The 20680-nt window shown below is 39.9% G+C and overlaps 1 protein-coding gene across 2 annotated transcripts in view; it reads left to right on the top strand.

Moving 5' to 3' along the window:
• LOC122809167 (phospholemman-like) overlaps positions 1–20680 on the top strand; it is a 935896-nt gene that overhangs the window by 520797 nt on the left and 394419 nt on the right. For both annotated transcript variants that reach the window (XM_044080456.1, XM_044080455.1), the window contains exon 2: positions 9879–9938. In XM_044080456.1, the coding sequence (XP_043936391.1) occupies positions 9884–9938 (55 nt within the window). In that variant the 5' untranslated portion in view covers positions 9879–9883. The remainder of the gene's footprint in view (positions 1–9878; positions 9939–20680) is intronic.

The raw sequence follows: 20680 nt of genomic DNA, 5'->3' as shown, positions 1-20680 counted from the left end.
TTCATTGTCAAAAATCTTGTTGTACCACTTATTAAGGGGTTACTCAAAATTCACAAATCTTTAATTACACCACCAATGAGACCAATAGTTGCTGGGGGAGGATGGGCTATGGAACCCTTCTCCATATTTGTAGGAGGGAGGTTAAGACAAATTATCCCCTGTATTTCAACTATATTAAAAGACATGTCACACTTTTTACATAACCTATTTGAACCTATTGATAACAATGATGTAACAACATGTCTGATGGTCACTTTGGATGTGAAAAATTTGTTACCTCTGTACCTAATGACTATGGTATAAAGGCCATAATAGAAGTTTTGACTGTTGGGAAGGTTTTTTACAGTGATGATATACAACTGATTTGCACACTTTTAGATCTTATTTTGTGTAATAATGTGTTCATGTTTTACAAAAGTAGGGTGTCACAATGGTCACCCCATGTGCTAATTGTTGTGCAAATTTGGTAGTACACTCCTGGGAAACCCAGCATCTTTATAACAGTATGTTCAGCAAAAATATTAGGTTGTACAGATGGTTTGTGGATGATATTTTTATATTGTGAGATGGAGAAACACAGTCTTTAACAGTTTGTAACATACCTAGAATCAACCACGGACATCTTAAGATTTACTATGTCATACTCATTTACAATAATTGATTTTCTAGATATTTCTCTTATGAGGGATCAAGATAAAGCAATATCTTCTACACTATATCATAAGACATGTTGGCATAATGGACTGCTCAGTAATGATAGCATGCATCCTAGACATATTTTTCCCAGTATAATAATCTCAATTTAAGAGAATTAAAAGGATTTGTGATAGAGGTAAAGAGTTTGAAAAAGAAACCGCTAAGCTGGAGAAATTATTTATAGAAAGGGGCTATAATGTGAGCACAGTTACAAAGATAAAAGAAGAGGCCTTTATGAATAGAGAGGACCCCCCCCCCCCGTTCAGGGTTTATGTGTAACATTAAGTACAATACTGATGTCAATAACTACATGAAAGGCAGGGGTTAGTTTATTACTAGATATACAAATGATAATAATACTATTGGCATCTTTTGACTGTGGACAGATTGACAATAAAAGTAATAGGAGAAGCACCAAGGTTTACATATAGAAACAGTTTGAATTTAAAGCAGTTACTGTGTTGTGACAAACAAAGGTGACAGAGGCAAGGGGATAGGTTAGGTACATATCCTTGTAGGGGATGTAGGATATGTAGTGTTATAAGCAAAACACAGAATTTTATTCACCCTACAATGATGTTTGTGTTCAGTCCAAGATCTTATGCAGATTGCAACAGTGTAAACATAATATACTTAGCTACATGCAATGTGTGCAGCTGTTTTTACATTGGTAAGACAATAAGACATTTAAAAGACAAAGTGGCTAGACAACTATATGATATAAAAAATAAAAATGTCAATAATGCTCTTGCCAAACATATATGAGAATTTTCTAATCACAGTTTTAGTTTTAGAGCATAGCAGCATATATATAAGAATTTGAGGAGAGGTGACATTAACATTTATTTGGAACAGGTTGAATTTCTTATTTCTTCTTATTGTACTAAGCTAACTGCCCTTGCGAGCCATTTTAAGCTTAGCCAGTTATCCCTTGTGAGACTCAAACCCTGCACCCTGTGTTTGAAAGACAAACACCTTAACCATTAGGCCACCCTCCCACCCCAAAAACATACATCTTCTATCTGTAAAGCTCTTTCTAGTGAGGAGAATCAAACCTTGCACCTTGTGGTTGAAAGGCATATACCTTAACCACTGGCCTTTCAGGTAAGGCCGGAAATAATGCATTGGCCGGAGGTCAGGATCAAACCTTGTAGTTTGTGCATGGGAGGCGAATACCTTAACCGCTTCACTATCTGGTCTCTTAAGATGGATACTTATGATGTAAGCACACAGACATCCAGGTATTAACAACAATGTTTGTATTAAGCCTGTTTTAAATGGGTGTCACCTTAAGAAAGGGAAGAATTCTTGATGAGGTCATTTTTTTTTAATTAGTGACAAATGATTACTGTTGAAACACAAACAATAGAAAACGAAACTTCCAACACGCAGTACCAAAACGAAAGAATGTAATTCCAAAAAGTAATCCAAAAGGTAATCCAAAACGAAAACACAGGTTTATTAAGCGCTTTCGGAAGGGTTAATACCCCTCCTTCCTCAGAAAAAAGATACAGCTTGCGTGTTGGAAGTTTCGTTTTCTATTGTTTGTGTTTCAACAAATGATTACTGCTCTTAAATGTGATAGGCTCCTTTATGTTATATAGTGCGGAATTGTTTTTAAGTGTATTATAGAATCTGAAGAAGCGTAGTATCTATGCGAAAGCACTTGTCCGATTTTACCTTTGCTGTTTTATTTTATTAAACTAGAAGTCACTGCTGTGGTTGTCCTGTCAGTTTTTCAACAACTATTTTGTTTCATTGGCTTGGACTATTGGGTTACGTTGACTGCTTTTATTCTTGTATTTACATAATCTAGTGATTGATGGTTAATGACAGCAATGGAGAGGGCAGTTCATCCAGCCCATTTTCTGCGTTCTGTACTTTGCAACAGTCAAAAGTGCATATTAAATAATGAGAAGTTTGTTTTGTGAGAAGCAGCTTATTAAACTCATCAGCAGTGAGTACGGATAAGAAAGATGATTGTAGTAACATGCATTGTACAGAGCGGAAAATGCATCTCTAAAGGTCATAGAAAGCTAGAGGGGATGGCAGAACATTACAAATTATGAGTGAGAACATCATGAAGGAGAGCAGGGGCTTTAACTTTCACCTTTATTCAATTATGTTTGCATTTAGTATTATCTAACTCAAAATGCTTAATAATACAGTTATATAGTTCAACTATTCAATAATTGCTAGCGCTCTGTTTGCAAAGCAGTAACACTGATATTCTTCAGAAAGATTTAAAAAATGTTTTATTTTTTATTCAGTCATATAGTTCAGACACACTGCTCAGAGATCATTATTTTGTTCACTTTTCAATCATTGCTGAGCTCCATGATAATTATATCTAGTGTTCCCATGTTTCCTGTTAATATTATATTATTCTAAAGTGTCAACAATGGCGTAAGCCAAGTGATGTGTGTACCTGTTGTGAGAAACCAGAGTAACTGATAAGAAATTAGAAGACAAGTCTACAGACTAACGTATTAAGATCCATATTGACCAGACTGCTGGTACAGATGTAATGCTCCTCTCTGTGAAATAGATAGCTTAAGTCTAAAGGCATGAGTTGGTACCAGCAGACCCTTCCAGGATACAAAGTGAGTGTCCCTAGATGTCATCTTTCATTTAGTTGACAGTACAAATGGGTGAAAAAAACTGAGTGACATGGGTTGAATTCCAGCTTTATATAGATATGTAAGAATGGGCAGGAAAATAAATGTTTTATGGAAAAAGCAGTGTTAGTGAAAATGTGCAAGGTTGCATTATAAAGGGTAATGTGTATGTGTGAGTGTTCGTAGGTGAGGGTTAGGTCAGGTAAGGAGATATTTTTAGTGTTGTCTGTGTGGTGTTGTGCATGTTCTGTGTACTTTTGTCTTGGTTAGTGGTATTGTTAGGGAAAGGGATTTAGTAATGAAATGTGTAGGGTGAGGATTAGGGATGTTCTTCGTGTTTCAATGTTGCAGTCATCACATTTGGGTTATCTGCCTGCAGGTAGCCCTCAGCCGGCCTGAATACCAGTGTCTTTGGATGTCTGCATCGGATGCTGTCACTTCTTCCATGATGTCAGGTCGTCAGGGGTATAAAACATGCAGCCGACGTCATTACATCAGTCTTTCTTGCCATGCGGTGCCCGAAGCAGAAACAGTTCGCAAGTGCTGATTGGCTGCCTCCTGAAATTTTCGTTTTCGAGTTTCAGACCTGAAGTCTTCAAAAAGATAAGTACCCTGTCGGGGATCCTTTTTTCTTGCTCTAACCAATGTCAGAAAAAATTAACAATTGTCTTACCTGTGGAAAGCAAATGCCTCATAGAGATTTTCATTCTTACTGCGTCACCTGTTTAGGCCCAGACCACGACGTCCCTCACTGTCGGTTTTGTGCCTTGTTCAACGCCCGAACTATTCATCTTTGGGCTATTTCTGTAGCTAAATACTTTCATTCTTGATCTCCATTCTCTGAAATGGCTTTGGTAAAGCCATCGACTACCGATCTTCTGAAAAAATGTAAGGATAAAGAAAGAGATAGACCGCATAGGTCCAAAACTGCCGACGAAGCTTCCAGTAAGCTAACCACCAGTCTGCTGGTACTCAGTGAGGCACTTTTGCAGACCCTGATACCCGCTACTACAGATTTGTAGGCCTCTACTGAGACCCATTTGGAGTCCGGTATGCTGCAAGATGCTTCTTCGAATATGGAACCTGCGGATGTCCCTACCTTGGATGGGTCCAGAGCTGCTGTGCAGACACTTGCTTCTGAGGGTATATTCAGGCCTACCGATTTTCATATTAAACCGACGACTTTGTTTCAAGCTAAGAATTCTGAATTCCTCAGGCCTAAAGCTCGCACTAAGCCTAAAAAACCGATGAACAATGCGCATTCTCAGGCCCATATGCCTCAAAAACAAATGATTAGAATGGCTGACAACCTTATTACCTTAATTAGGGGAAGCCAGCCTTCCCCTCTAAGAGACCTAGAACTGATTTTCTTTCTGATTCTTCTGATCAGGAGTCTGATATCTCTGATCCTTCTGACTACCAGGATTTATCCTTATCTACTTATGAGGATTCTGATGGAGAGGATTCCATTCCCTCTGCCTTCCCTCCAGAAGATTTTTCTTTTGGTGAAACCTTGCATAACCATAGGGAGCATTTCCGATGGGAAAGCCAGGACTATTCTCAGTCCAGAAAGAGACTTAGGGAATTTTTAAACCTGCCTCAGCACAGGCCTGTAGCTATCACTCCTGTTCTGGTGATTGTAGATGATGTTTTCTTGGAATCCAGCCTTACCCAAACACTTTGCCTCCAGCTCCCAGGAAACCTGACAGGTACTACAGAGTACCCGACTCTCACAAATTCCTTTTCAAGAATCCTACTGCGGATCCAGAGATCATTTCCCAAGGACCAAAAGGCATTAAGGCTACTACTGCCAAAAATCCTACCCCTTCTGATAGGTATTTTAGAGCTTTAGGCAGATGGGATAAGAAGGTATATACTTCTGCTTCTTTGGCCATTAGGGCTTTTAATTGCAAGTTTCATATGTTAACTTATCAGCAGCATATTATGGGATTAATTAAACAGAAAATAATGTTGATTCCTGACTGTGCTGAATACAAAGATTTACAAGAGTTAATGCATTCTGCTGTCCAAGTAGGTAAACATACTTTGCAATGTGGTTTTGATGCTTTAGAAGCATCTTGCTGTCACTGGGTCTGTACTTAGAAGGCATGCTTGGCTTAAGGAACAAAACTTGCCAGATCATGTTAATGCTAAATTACTGGATGCACCCTTAAACCAAGAGTGCCTTTTTGGCAACGAAGCAGAAGAAGTCCTTAAAAGGATAGGGGAAAAGCTAAATCTATGCAAACTGTTAAAGATTTTTTACAAGTAAAGCCATCTAGATTCTATAGGCATTGGCCTTCAAAGAACTTGTCCTTTCCAGTCCCTTCCAGGCCTTCTCAGTTCAAACCCAGGAGCAGCAGACCACCAAGGCTTTAGTCTCTGGCTATGCACAGATCTAAGCAGTGGAGGGCCCCCACTTCCAAAGCAGGGAGTAGTAAGCCACCCCTTATGGAAAAATGACACAATGACTCATCCTTAACTCTACCAAGCCTTGCTCAACTACTTCCTCCCTTAGGAGGAAAGCTCGCCCTGCATGCAAATAATTGGGAACTCATTACCCATGACAAATGGGTTTTAAACATAGTTTCCCTAGGATACAGATTCCACTTCCACTCACTCCCAACCCCAAGTAGATGGCCAGACCTGCCCAAACCAGTGGGAGGAGGCGCAAAAACAAGTGATCTCTCTTCTCAGTATCAGGGCTCTTCAGCCTGACCCAGCAGAACAAAGGGGACAAGATTTTTATTCTAGATTATTCCTGATTCCCAGAAAAGAAAACTCCTGGCATCCTATCCTGGACCTTTCTATTCTCATCACATTTCTGGTGGTTCCAAAATTCAAAATGCTAACTCTTCAACAACTTCTTCCTATGCTAGACAAGGATGCCTGGCTGGCAACTCTAGACTTGAAAGAAGCTTACCTGCACATCCCAATAAGGGAATCCTGCAGAAAATACCTATGCTTATGGGCAGGCTCCATGCACTATCAGTTCTCTGCACTTCCCTTTGACTTATCTACTGCGCCTAGGGTATTCACAAAGTGCCTAGCTCCAGCCATTGCATTTTGCAGGCAGAAAAATATTCGGATTTACCCATACTTGAACGATTGTCTGATTCAGGCAGAGAGTCAGGACTTGCTATTAAACACCTGGCATTTGTAAAGAGACTTCTAGCTTCACTGGGGTACACCATCAACGAGAAGAAATCACACCTATTACCCTGCCAACAGATTGTATTCTGGGAGCAAGCTTGAGCACAACTTCCCAGATGATATTCCTCACTCCAGAGAAACAAGTTCATTTGACAACCTACTTCAAACTACTGGCCACAAAAACCCATCTATCTGCAAGGAAAATCCTGGAAGCCCTGGGGTTCATGGCCTTTTGCATTCTGTTAATTCCATGTGCAAGGCTGCATATGAGGAAACTTCAATGGTATTTAAAAAGTCTATGGTGTCAACATTCTCAGGACCTAGTAACAATGGTTCCTATCATCCCTTGTCTAAAGACAGAGTTCCTTTGGTGGGCAGAGGCCTGCTACCACAACAAGGGACTCCCTTTCACTCCACCCCCTGCCACCCAAACTCTAACAACAGGGGCATCAGAGTATGCGTGGGGGGCTCACATGGCAAGGCAGTACATTCAGGGCAAATGGAACCCAAAACAGATGCACCTGCATAGCAATCAAAAAGAAATGTTAGCTGTACAGAATGCTCTGACAGCCTTCAAGGACCTTATTCTTCCAGGACAGCTACTGGTAAAGACAGACAACACCACCATTATGTAGGAAATAAACAAGCAGGAGGGAACCCATTCCGACCCACTCTGCAGACTAGCCATGGCTCTGTGGAACACAACCTTGAGCTACCAAGTGAACCTACAGGCTCAATTCCTGCTAGTCAAACTAAATTCACTGGCAGACAACTTAAGCAGAAATCTCATGGACCCACATGAATGGAAACTAGAACCCAAAATATTCAAGCTGTTGAGGAACAAATGGGGGACACCAGAGTTAGACCTGTTTGCCTCCCCTCAAAACTACCAATTGAACAAATTCTGCACCAGAACTCCCCACGGTCAAGCTTGGAAAGTGGATGCCCTGTCCTTTACCTGGGAAAGCCTCTCAGTTTATGCCTTTCCCCTCTGCCTCTCCTATTGAAGGTACTACTAAAGATAAAACAGGACAAGCCAAGGACAATACTGATTGCACCAGACTGGCCATGCTAGCACTGTTACCCCCTTTTGTGCAGTCTGACAGTGCTGCAACCTTGGCACCTTCCTTAGACCCCCTCCTTGCTGTCCCAGCAGACGGGTCAGATTCTGCACTCTCAGCTTCAAACCCTGAACCTTGAAGCCTGGCTAATTCCCTGAGCTCACCTCTAACAACCCTCAGTAATCAGGTGCTGGATGTCATTCTTGCGGCAAGGAGGCCTAGTACTAGAAAATCCTATTCAGAAAAGTGAAAAAGATACTGTTCCTGGAGCCAGGCTCAGGGGATGGGCACAACAGTGCCCAGCTTTTTAACAGAAATGCTCCACAAGGGCCTATCTTTCTCTTCAATTAAGATTCATGCCTCTGCCATATCAGCACATTATAATACTGAACCACCCCTCTTCTCTCATCCCCTGCTAAAACAATTCCTTAGAGGGGCCAAAAATTTAAGACCCCCCCCAGGAGAGCTCCCACTCCAGCCTGAGATCTTAACTTTGTATTGGAAAAACTCACTCTTACCCCCTTTGAACCAGCTGCTACAGCAGAGTTGAAATTCCTTTCTTGGAAAACAGCTTTACTTCTAGCCAACATTTCAGCAAGAAGAGTGTCTGAACTACAGGCCTTGATGGCAGTGGAACCCTTCATTATCTTCCATGCGGATAGGGTTTCTCCCAGGACTAATCCGTTCTTTATGCCAAAGGTGGTGTCTAGTGTGGCTCTAAACCAGTCCATTCATTTGCCTACTTTTTTCCGTAATCCTCAGAATAAAGGGACAAGAATACTGCATTCTCTGGACGTACACAAACAGCTTCGATTCTATATGGACAGGACTAAGCCTCTCAGAAAATCTGACCAGCTGCTACTTAGCTTTGCTGCAGGTGCGGAGGGGAAGGCCATTTCAAAGCATACCATTTCCAAATGGATAGCACATTGCATCCATTTCTGCTGCAAACATTATGGAAAACCTACCCACAGGGAATAAGAACACATTCCACCAGGGCTGCATCTACTTCTACTGCTTTTCTCAGAGGAGTCCCTACCAAGGACATCCTGGAAGCTGCAACCTGGAGCTCTGTACATACTTTTACCAAGCATTACCACCTGCCTATCATTTCTAAATCCAGAGCTGGATTTGCCACAGCAGTCTTACAGGGCCTTATTGCTAGCCCTAATGCTCTTTAACTACCTCCACCCTTCCTTAGCTTTGGGAATCTACCCAAATGTAATGACTGCAACAATGAAACATGAAGAACATAGTACAGTTGTGTACACTTACCATAAATATAGATGTTCAAGTGTATTCACTATTGCAGTCCTGGTTACCCTCCCTCCAGCCCCCTGACTTCTCTTGACTTTTACCTCTCCTCTTTGTTTGGTATATATTATATCATGTGTATTTGCTTTTTGCTGGGGGTGTTCCATACAATAAAATTGCTTCCTGTTGTGGGGACACCTGAAATCTGGGGCAAGAAAAACTGATGTAATGGCATCAGCTGCATGTTTTATACCCCTGACGACCTGACATCATGGAAGAAGCGACAACATCTGACGCAGAAATCCGAAGACTCGGTATTCAGACTGGCTGAGGGCTACCTGCAGGTAGATAACCCAAATATGTTTACTGCAACAGTGAATACACTCGAACATCTACATTTATGGTAAGTGTACACAACTGTACTTTAACGCACATGAGTGAGGTGGTACAGGAGGTAAAGCCCCCTCTTCCTTCCTCACACGTGTGCGACCCTAAACCCAAGTCTACTCCTGTCTCTAACCCAACAAATTATGTTACTAGAAAACCTTTCCCTAGTAGAATGAATAATCAAAACAAAACTACAATACTTGATATGGGATTTGTAGTGGGGACAGAAGTTGGCATTGTTTTGTGATTCACTCATTTTATGGGTCATTCATTTGTGCCACTGCTTATTGTTTGCCAATCAATTGTTTTTGCCACATATGTGTTGTTGACTAGCGATGATATAATTCGCGACAGATATATACATGCATATATGTCAAGTATCCGTTATATAAAAATTCTGATAGTTTTCCAAACAGATGTTCAAACTCACTTACATTTCAGATTGGAAATCAGAGAGCTTGGAAATACTTGTTTTGGTGGCATGTATGAAATAGTATATATTAATTTAACCATAGAGGTATCTTTTACTGATGGAGAAATTAGATGGGAACAATAAATGCCATAAGAAATTTTGATCATGTACATTTTCAGTGCAGAATTATTGCAGGGCTTAAACATTGTGAATGTAATGAAGCTAGCAGTAAAGTAATCGATTTTCTGACTACAGTTGACCGTAATATAAGGTGATGTTTTGTCTTCTTTCTCATAGGAACCATGGATGTGTTTTTCCTACTTCTTCTGTCGTCAGTTATGACAGTTGTCACTTATGGTAAGTTTAATGTCAGTTAAAGAACTATGATAAAACCTCTTTTTTACTACAGTAGTATTGCTTTTTCAACACAACTTTCATGAAATGTTTAATTCATTTTGCTGATATGATCAAGAATTTTGGTGAACCAGGGAAGAAATGACTCTTGAGGGTACCCATAGCAGTATGGCGAGAAGGGCATATCCCAGATGACTGGAGAATGAGCATACTAGTGTCAGTGTAGAGGAACAAAGGGGACATCCACAACCATTGGCAGTTCAGTGGCATCAAATTCCTGTAACACTAGATGAATGTTCTTGCGTGACTGATAAGTAAATTCAAAGAGTAGAGAAAGTGAGATGGGATATGAAAAGTTCAGACTGAGGTCAGGAGGCAGAAGAACTCATCTAAAATTTGCCGTGAGATAGATAGTTGAGAAGAAGCTAGAGAAGAACAAAGAGTCCAACTGGGCATCCCTAGACTTACAGAAAGCATATGGCATGGTCCTAAGAATGCTGATTTGTGCAGTCCTGCAGTGGCTCAAAATCCCAGAGACACAGGTAGAATTATTACAGGCAATGTAGTCAAGTACACGCAGAGTCTGGTCTTACATAGGGTTTCCCACTGGGTGGGTATGCATCAGGATTCAGCTTTGAGCATGCTTCTGTTCATACTGATGATGGACTGCATTAGGAAACAGCCTGGAGGGAATGACAGTGTCACATTACAGGCAGACTTTGAATGTAACTGTAGCAAATGGTAAGTGTACAAAACAGTAGCATGACCAGGACAGAAACCTGGGCAGTGAATGTAGAAAGTTTGGGGAAGCTAGACGTTATGGAAATTTAGTGCAGTATAAGAATGTATAATGTTGGACATTTAAATAAATTAGACTATCAGAGCAGAAGTAAAAGTAGCAATTGCAGAAAAGATCAAAGGGAACAGATTGCTGTGGTTTGGTCACATGTGCAGGAAATCAAAAGGAAAATTCAGGTGAAGAACATTTGCGACAGAGAGAGACAGCAAGAAAGAAGCTGAGAGAAGACCTGTGACAGTCAGGCACGACGGGAAGAGAGTAGGTGACTGGCACTGAACTGAAAGAAATGGCGACAGTTGACATGACACCCTGACCATATGTAGAAAATGGAGAAAAGGGAGCTTATGATGGTGACGAGAAAATTATTAATAAGAGACTTGAAATCGTCTATTATGTTTAAATTTGTGATGCTATCTCTGTTGCTACTCCTACTATTCTAGAAATAGGCAATGTCCTTGATTTTCCCCCTAAACTGTTTTGGCTGAGTTAAGGATCTTTGTGCTTTAGCATAAATGTGCTTGGATTTTGTTTTTTTTTTTAAATTCCTATTTTCAAGAGTGCCTTTTGTCCATCTTGAGAAAATTTCCATTTAGCTCAGGCTTTCTCCCTCTCTCTTAACAAGATTCTTTAAAGCTGATTCAAGCAGTGATGTCCTTTTAAACATGTCTTAATTGTTTGGAAATCTCTATTGAGAATTTATAGAATCAGGGAGTTAAAATTCTGCTTTAACAGCAGAGGAATCAGTCCAGTCCATAGCTGTTATGCAAGCAAGAACATCTACCGATTTATGATTAGTTATCTCAACTGCTACTCAGTATATATTGGCATCAGAATATTGAGAACTGTACCATCAAACTCACCGTGTTGAGACAATCACACTGAAAAGCTATAAATGCTGAAACTTGTAGTACTGAATCTCAGAGCTGCCCCCACACAGGACCCATGCTAGTCCTTATTCCTGAGAGATGAGTGATTAGATATATTTGCAACTTTGTGTGTGCATGTGTGTCTGTGTGTACGCACGCGGGCGCATATGTGTATGCGTGCGTGAGAGAAAGAGCGGTATTTTGGTTTTTGGGACATTATATGCAGCATTGTGTGTTTTGAGAATAAGATCATCAATTTACTGATAGTAACCCTACATATAATTATGTACATATGGATGTATATCCATATGTCTTAAATGTATCATATTGAGCAGCAACTGATTGACCAAGGCTGACTAATCAACAGCCTACTGAAATGTAAAAGAAAAGTAGTAAAACATTTTGCTACTTATATTGTGCAGTTAAGAAACTTGAAAAATTCAAGCCCTCTGCCATCAGCACTGAGCATCAGATTAACTCTCTGTTCCATCACTAGACACCAGTGATGTTTTTGTATATCACCTTAATGTCTTCAAAAAAAAATTAACTAAAATGTGGGAAAAAGATTCAAGCCCTTCACCCTTTACAAATAAAGCAACTTACCTAGCAGGATTCTTAATACTCTGGGCTAACTGAGACATTAGTCTAGCAGAGTATTTCTTTTACATAGTAAGAGGTATAAAACTGTAATATCTAGCATTATTCACTGCTTGCAATGGTGTGTGAGTTATGGTGGACAGGGCAGTGTAAGAGGCAACAGCAGGACTGGCCTGTAAAATCATAGGACAGCTGAGAGATGACGGGTGTCAATGCAGGGGGAGGTTATGGAACAAAACATGGAGGAAGACTAGAACACCAAAGAGCTCACTTAAAATTTAATAGAGCAACAGATCCAGCATTCTGATGCACTACATGAACAGTAAGGAGAATAAAACCCCATTTTCTGCCATTATTGACAGACAGTAAGGATTTGTGATTTACAAAGGCAGAGACATAAAACAAGAAGAGACATCAGAGACAGTCTGTCATTTGAAGAACAGATAAGAGGTGTCTCACTGTGTGTGTGTGTGTGTGTGTGTGTGTGTGTGTGTGTGTGTGTGTGTGTGTGTGTGTGTGTGTGTGTGTAAGAGTGAATGGGGTAGTGCCTGCACTAGAATGATGCACAGATTGCCACTGTTGACTACTGCAGTAAAGTGCTGATTTGCACTATTGGTAGTTAAGGGCAATTCAGAAACAAGCAAATTAGCTGATAATGTGGGATTTCCTCCTCTCATCTACTATGTCTCTGTGTCCCTTTAGGCTACAGCTCGTACTGTCAGTAATGGGGTTCTTTCTGAGTCCCCAGAAAAGTGTAAATCTACATCTCCAAAGACAGATGTACAGTCGTCTGTGAGAAGGCACCATTCATGTGATGGCTGCTTATATTTTCATTCTGATTCCTCAATAACAACTGACATAAAACTGTAATTGTAGCAAGAAATGAAGGTTGTATGTGTATGCCTTGTTTTACAAATACAAGCTTGTAACTTTAGTAATGCTGACAATTTTTATTACATATTTTAATAATACCATTTGTTGTAACGAGAGATAAATAATGCTTGCAGCCTTCAGAAGGGATGTCAGACTAAGGCCTCATCTACCTGGATTGACTGCAGAAGAGATACCTGAAAAAGTATCTCATGGTTACTACTGATGTGGAGTAGATGTATTTGGTGTCTTAGCCAAATTTTCCATAAATTGTAAAAACAAACTTTTATCTCCTCTGCAAAGAGTGTTAACCTCATTTCACTCTCTCAGAGCAATAAAATACAATCAGGCAATGAACAAACAGATACAAAAATAAGATTACTACCTTTAGCTAATGCCCAAAATGGCTGTTTCTATAATTACTTCCTGGAATTCTATTACTTTTAGCTATTGACAATATGATAGATAGACAGAAGAAATACAGTAAAGCAATTTTATATTGTCCTCTAAATAATTTTATATTGTCCTTTGTTATATGAATAGGTACAGTGCTGAGCATTTGTTCTGAAAATATTGTGTAAAAACATTTTTACAGCTTATATTTATTTTAAAGAACAAACACTTCAACATTTAATTGTCAACAAAGTTTCTAAAACAGGTTGTTTAAATAGCCCCTGACAACTATGTGCATAGCTTTATGGTTGTCATGGTTCCCTTCCATTGTTATCACAAATGCTGCAAAAAATGTAGATAATAGCTTTAGGACAAAAGAACTGAGGAAAGTGTAAAAATTCTGTTGCAGATTCACATGTTATCTAAAGAAAACCTTTAATCTGCTGCTATAATATTTAAAACACTTTTGCTAATTGTTGACTAGTTTACCACTAAAGACAAACTGTCTGTGGTTATTTCCATGAATACAGATGAGATTAATGAAGTTGTCTGTTTCTACCAGCAGCTGGACTGCAGCAGTTTGAATTGCATGTGGGAAGTATATGAAGACCATTACTTCTCAGTGTGTGAAACGAAGCTGGTGCAGATTTCACATGAGTGGGTCAGCTCTGTGGGTGGTGCATGCATAGAGAAGAACAGTCGACCAAAGCACAGGCTAAGGACTAAAATACATAAACAACCCTGCAGTAATGGCACACGGAATCATTATGGTTCTAAATCAAAGTGGAATTAAACCCTCCCCTGCTGTTTCTTTTTCTGAAATAAGAAAGCAACTTTTAAAATATGAAGCAATTAGCAAAGTTATAATAGGAACGCAGTATGGTGTTGTGTGCCAGCAATCAAATCATTTCAATGTCTGAATATTAGCCAGTATAACTCTTAGCAGATGAACAATTATTTTAATTTCACTGACTGAATATGTCCTTTACAGTTAGGGATGAAAAGATAAATGCCTCCCAAAACTAACAGAAGAAGTAAAGCAGACATGATTATGAATGATGACAGGAACACGGTCTAAAAGCAGAGACATCTGTAAGAAGTTTGCTTTAAGAGTCTAAGACAGTCCTTTCTGTTTGCTTTAAAATGTTAGTGATGTTTTTTCTCTTTCAATAATGTCTTAACTGTGGGGGTTGGGAAGAAAGTAGAAAGCAGAGTCCAACAGGCTAATGTCCTGCTAAGGGGGGGTCCAGTTGTATTTTTGAGACACAATAGTGTAAGTCCCAAAACTCAGAGAAATTAGGAGCAGTTGAAGGAAATACATTTTACATCTGACATTGTCATAACTTCACAAATTCACCTTTTTCTGAGGTGCAATATTCTTAGGATTTGTGTGTGTGTGTGTGTGTGTGTGTGTGTGTGTGTGTGTGTGTGTGTGTGTGTGTGTGTGTGTGTGTGTGTTCATGTATTCATATGTTCATAGTTCATAGGTGTTTACTAGGTTAATGTCTACAAGAGCCTTTTTAAGCCTAGCCATGCATCCCAAATCTCTTGACAAGTTCTAGTACCCTTGATAAGTGTAAGGGTCTGGGGAGATGAAACATTTACAAACAGGCTGCCTGTGTCCATTAGAGACATAGATGCCAAACCAGGGATGAATTTCCTGTTCCCCCATCCAGTTGTCCAAGTTACACTTGAATTAGGTTAGGGAGGAGCTCTGCTTCACATGGATGGGGAGCCTGTTCCAAAGACAGGGTAGTCTTTCTGATACATACCTGTATCTACATCAGGTCCTATTTAAATCACAGGCAAGGTTTAAGGGTACTGTTTGTTTAGTGATTATGCAGGAGGTCCATTAATGAGGTATCTGATAATGCCCTGTATGCCTGGCATAGATCTGACCTCAACAGCCTGTAGGAGATAGAATACAGATGTAGGGCCCAGAGGAAGTCTACATATTACATGTTATTTTCTCCCTGTATTCTTTTAGTTAGGAACCTTTGTGGAAATTTCAATTGTTGGACATGTCTGGTTAGGTACATACCAAAGGGGGTATTGTACTCAATGATAAGTCTAATGAATGCGGAATACAATGGAACAATGACTTCCTTGGACCTAGATGTCATACCTGTGTTTATAAGTTGCACAACATGGAATGATTTCCTCGCTACTGTAGACAGGTGATGGTCAAAGGCTAGATTACTGTCTGTGTGTGTCCCTAAGTCCCTAACTACTGGGACAAATCTAAGGGGTGTGTTGTCAATATGATAGTTACCAGGTGTGGATGACTTCCCAAAGGATACTATTATGTATTTCTTGAAAACTTAGTATTTATTAGTCCATGGCTCTGACACCAATTGTTTGTCTGTGTCCTCCCTTCTTGAAGTATATTTGTGCCATTGTGGGATTCAATGAAAGGTCTTAATTTGCAGTCATCTGCAAATTTAGTCAGCCAGAGACCACTGACAATGGCTTGACATCAGAGAAGTAAATGCCAAAAAGCAGCGGTCCCAGGACCAATCCCCGAGTGGCTCCACTTGTGATTGGCCCCTTTGTAGAGGTGGACTCCCCAATTCTAGCTTCCTTGATCCTGCCTGTGAGCCAGTTGGTTATTCACTGTGTGACACAAGGGTTTGTACCTAACCTCTTGAGTTTGTCAACAATGCTCAAGTGGAGTATTGTGTGAAATGCCATGGGCAGGTCAAGGTATGCAGTGTGAACTATTTTCCCCTCATCCATTGCTTTTGTGACCTTCTCAAAGAAGTCCATTGGATTTAATAGGCATGACCTGCCCTTGACGAAACCAAATTGTGTTTGGTCCAGTGTCTGGAATTTTACTATATCATTATTGATCATTTCTGTGATAACTCTTTCCATGGCTTTGCATATGAAACTAGAGACACTCATAGATCTGTAGTTTCCAGTGTCTGTAGATGGTTAACCTTTGTGCAGAGGGATTATTGCTGTCCTTCATTCATGAAGCATGAAGCCTGTTTGGAGGCTACAGTTAAACAGCAACTCCAGATGGCCTGATAGGTCATGTTTCATGCTATTTAGAAAGGATCCTTGGATACTGTCTGGGCCATTGATGCAGTGTTCTTGGCCTTAGAGAGAGCATTATTTATCACTTGTTTGACATTTGTTAACCGGGTTAGTACGACTGAGCTTTTGCCCTATTTCACCGGAGGCCTGGGAAGTAAAGCTCCACAATTATACAAACACAAATTTAAGATGTAAGATATAAAATATAAAATAGTACAAAAACAAGACTAGTGCATTCCTAGTTTACAGTTTAAAATGTACAGTCTTTTAAGTCAGAAGTTGTTTGACTGCATAAGGTAGCACAAGAATGAGTTTGATTTAGGCAATTAAAAGCAGTTAGTTTCCAGGATACTTTCATTCTACACAACCGAAAAAATGCAGTTAGGTGAATTCATTTATACAGGTAGAGGAGGAGTATATTTACAACATTTAATCAAAGTGATATTATTAATGCCTTTTCTGTACAGTAATAGGAGTAACAGAAGATTGAGCTTTGGTAGTCAAGAGAATAATTAGAAAGCAGGAAAGCAGATTTAGTAGCAGGGCAAGAGTTAGGAAGTAAGGATGAACTGGGGAGGTGGATGAGGAAAATCTGAGAGTGAGATGAGTTAGAAAGAGCTTATGTAGTAGGGTTAAGGGCCTGTTCCATAGTGATAGCAGGGGGAGTTATATTTGATGGTATTTCCTGAGGGTAGGTTGAGGAAGAGGGGGGTAAAGTTGGAGATGAATCTGTTCGCCAGTAGGTTTGCTATATCTTCTGGCTCAGTAATGGTGACTCCATTTACAATGAGCTCTACACACAATTGTGTATTTCCTTTGAGGTTGTGGATATAGCTAAAGAATGCCTTGTGGTTGTCTTGACCTGTAAGGCCAAATGTAGCTCAAATTTGGCTTTGGTAGACTTCATTTCTCCTCTAAGTTTTTTGTTTATTTAGATGAGTGCTTTTATCCTGCTGGTGTTGCACCTGCTAATTTTTGCCATGATTTTAGCTATTCTGCTATACAGCCTATTGATTTTGTGATTCATCAGGGTGACTTGTTTTTTGAGTTAGTTCTGTACTTATTCTAGTGGGTACTGCTGCCTCAATGCAGCTATTAACATGCTTGTGTAGGGTTTCTGTGAACAGTTCTGTATAGGCAGCAGTATTGTCTGGTCTTATTGCGGCTTGAAATTTTGCCAGGTTATCACTTAATAGCAGGAAGTTAGCCTTAGAGTAGTTCCTGAAAATTCCAGGGCTGGGGGTCCAGGTTTTATTTTTACTTCAAAGGAAACCATTTTGTGGTCTGACGTTACCAGGTAAGACATTACACTGGGGTGTGTGGAGCACTCTCCCATATTAGAAAAGCCCAGATCCCTTATGGTTGCACCCCTGGCTGGTGTAATGACAATCTGGTACAGGGAGTTTGTGTTTACAAAATCCAGGAATCTCTGTGCCTGTGCGTTCTGTGTCATATAGGATCCCCAGCTAATATTGAAGTAATTAAAGTTGCCCATGAATATGTTATTGGGTTGGATGGTGAGTATTTCCAATAACTTTAAATACATGGTGTGGGTTTCCTGGGTCATAGAGGGGGACCTACAGCTTGCAAGAAAGTGGTATTGGATTTTGCCTATGGTGATTTGAAAATGGAGAAGTTCAAGTGCATTGTCCTGTTTGACTAACCTTGAGGTATATTTATTCTTTATGTAAATTGAGACACCTCCACCTTTAGTACCTGTCTGTGTAGTAGCTGGTCTAAATGTGTGGAAGGCATTATAACCTTGCAATGTCGGTGTACTCCCTGCGGCTTTAACCCTGTCTTAGTGACTGCACAGATGTCAGCATTGTGTAGGGTGCTGAGAGCTTCTAGGGAGTGGAGTTTTTTGTTTAGACTCATAGCATTGAGCAGTAATACCTTTAGATTTTCTTCGTTTTCATTTGCTATGTCAGTACTTACAGTTTGGCATTGCCTAAGAAAAGCACTATGGAGGAAGACAATGTTTAAGGTTAATATCTGAAAGCCTAGAGGGGAGATGTACAGTCTCTAGCAAAGGAGCATGGCCTGTTGACCATCTCCTTCCATGCTGACAAATATTGCACCCCCTTAGAATGACACCAGAAACTAAGCTAATTATTAAAGCTAGTCATCTTTTGTTTGTATTGTGGCATCATCCTTGTAGAAGGTAAAATGCTACTCAATGCTAGGCTCATAACAGCCTGGGACACATATTCTAGGAGCTCCATGATGTCTCTTTTCATATAGTCTAGGGAGGTTCATCTCAAGCCATTTACACCCATATGGACTACGACTGAGTCATACTGGTACTTATGGTCCAGTGACCTGAGTGCATGCGTAATGTGGTAGATCCTAGCCCCTGATAAGCAACTGACCGTGACTTTCTCCTTACTCAGCCTGGTGAGAGAGGCATCATTGTGTCTCACTGTGTAGTCTCCAATGACAAGAATGTTGGATTGTGTGGTGGCTTACCTTATGGGCTTAGAGATAAAGGCTTCATGAAATGTGGCTGTATGTGCTGATGTGGGTGTTTTTCTGAAAGAGTACATTTGGGGCTGCTGAGGGTATTTATTATGTGTACTTTTTCTAGGAGATTTTTGGGGTTTAGGAAGGTTACATTTAAGTGCCTCAGCATATGTTGGTCTATATGTCTGCTTTGAATTGTGTGTGATAGGTGCACCGTGTGCACGACTGACAACCTTATTTACATTTGGAGTACTTTTATGTCAGAGTTTTGCCTCCAATGGCGTTGTGCAAATACATGTCTCATATACCATATCAGTATGGGAATCAACTGGTTGTCAGTAAACATGAGGCAATTTCTACATTGCCTTAGGATGTCCATACCCACTAAGCTGATAATGTAGATAGTGGAGAAAGTTCATATCTATGGCAACTGACTCTTTTTATTGATTAGAAAATTGGAATGAGAATATAAAGCAATGTCAGGAGTATCTAGTTTACAACTCTGGAGGCAGTGTGTATTACTGCAAACTAATTGTCCGGTATGCAACTAGGTATTGGTGAAATTTCAATCACTCATTTACAGGAAAAATCCCACTCGAGGTGTCTGTGTCTGTACATGACACAGCCAAACACTTGAGGGGAATCTAATAAGTAGACCTGATTATTTATGGATGAAGTATTTAGGCAGATATTCTACAGTTAGAAACAAATTGAGCAGTATTTACTGTAAACAAAGAATTAGCTTGTCAAGAATGATGAAAAGAGGGGAGTTGCGTGAATGGCTACTGCCTGGCTATTATTAGTGCTGGTCTCACCACAGCTTCACTCTGCTGGGATACAATACTCCTTTGCTTCTTCTCTCAGCAGAACCAAAGCATTAGCACCAATCCTGCTTCTTCCTTAGCTTTCTTTTTCTCACCTTTACAGACTCCTTTCTTCATTTTTCCTCCTTATGGCTATGAATCTCTTTCCAACAAGTATTTGTCTGTTAATTTCTGCTCTCTCTCTATTGCTGCTTCTCTTTCCTTGATCTTACAATCTCTCTTCTTGGTGTTAAAATATGTTAGTATGTTCAACATGATGTTACTTAGTTTCCCTAGGAAGTTAAGTCCTTTTCTTTCTTTTGGTAACATTTTCATTTCTCATTCCCTGCTCTTACACTGTCTTTTCTTGGTTTTAGAATTAGGTAATAATGTGTATTATGATATTATTTGGATTATCTAGATAGGTAAAGTTCTATTCTTTTGTGTAACCATTTTCTTTGTCTATATCCTACCAGTCTGTATTTGTTAATTGTGCTCATGATGTATCTCCTTTTGTCTAAATGTGGAGCTTTTCTCCACGGGCCTCTGCTGAAAATGGAAATATATCCAGTTGGACTAGCCCGGTCAACAAATGTAAAATAAATAAAATAAATAAAAATAAATAAATATCTGAAAGCCTAGAGGGGAGATGTACAGTCTCTAGCAAAGGAGCATGGCCTGTTGACCATCTACTTCCATGCTGACAAATATTGCACCCCCTTAGAATGACACCAGAAACTAAGCTAATTATTAAAGCTAGTCATCTTTTGTTTGTATTGTGGCATCATCCTTGTAGAAGGTAAAATGCTACTCAATGCTAGGCTCATAACAGCCTGGGACACATATTCCAGGAGCTCCATGATGTCTCTTTTCATATAGTCTAAGGAGGTTCATCTCAGGCCATTTACACCCATA

The sequence above is a fragment of the Protopterus annectens genome, chromosome 8.part0 (assembly GCF_019279795.1).
Source record: "Protopterus annectens isolate FY-2018-M chromosome 8.part0, PAN1.0, whole genome shotgun sequence".
NCBI lineage: Eukaryota > Metazoa > Chordata > Ceratodontiformes > Protopteridae > Protopterus > Protopterus annectens.
The sequence above is the reverse complement of the archived record's forward strand: the minus strand, read 5'-3'. Positions and strand labels throughout refer to the sequence as shown.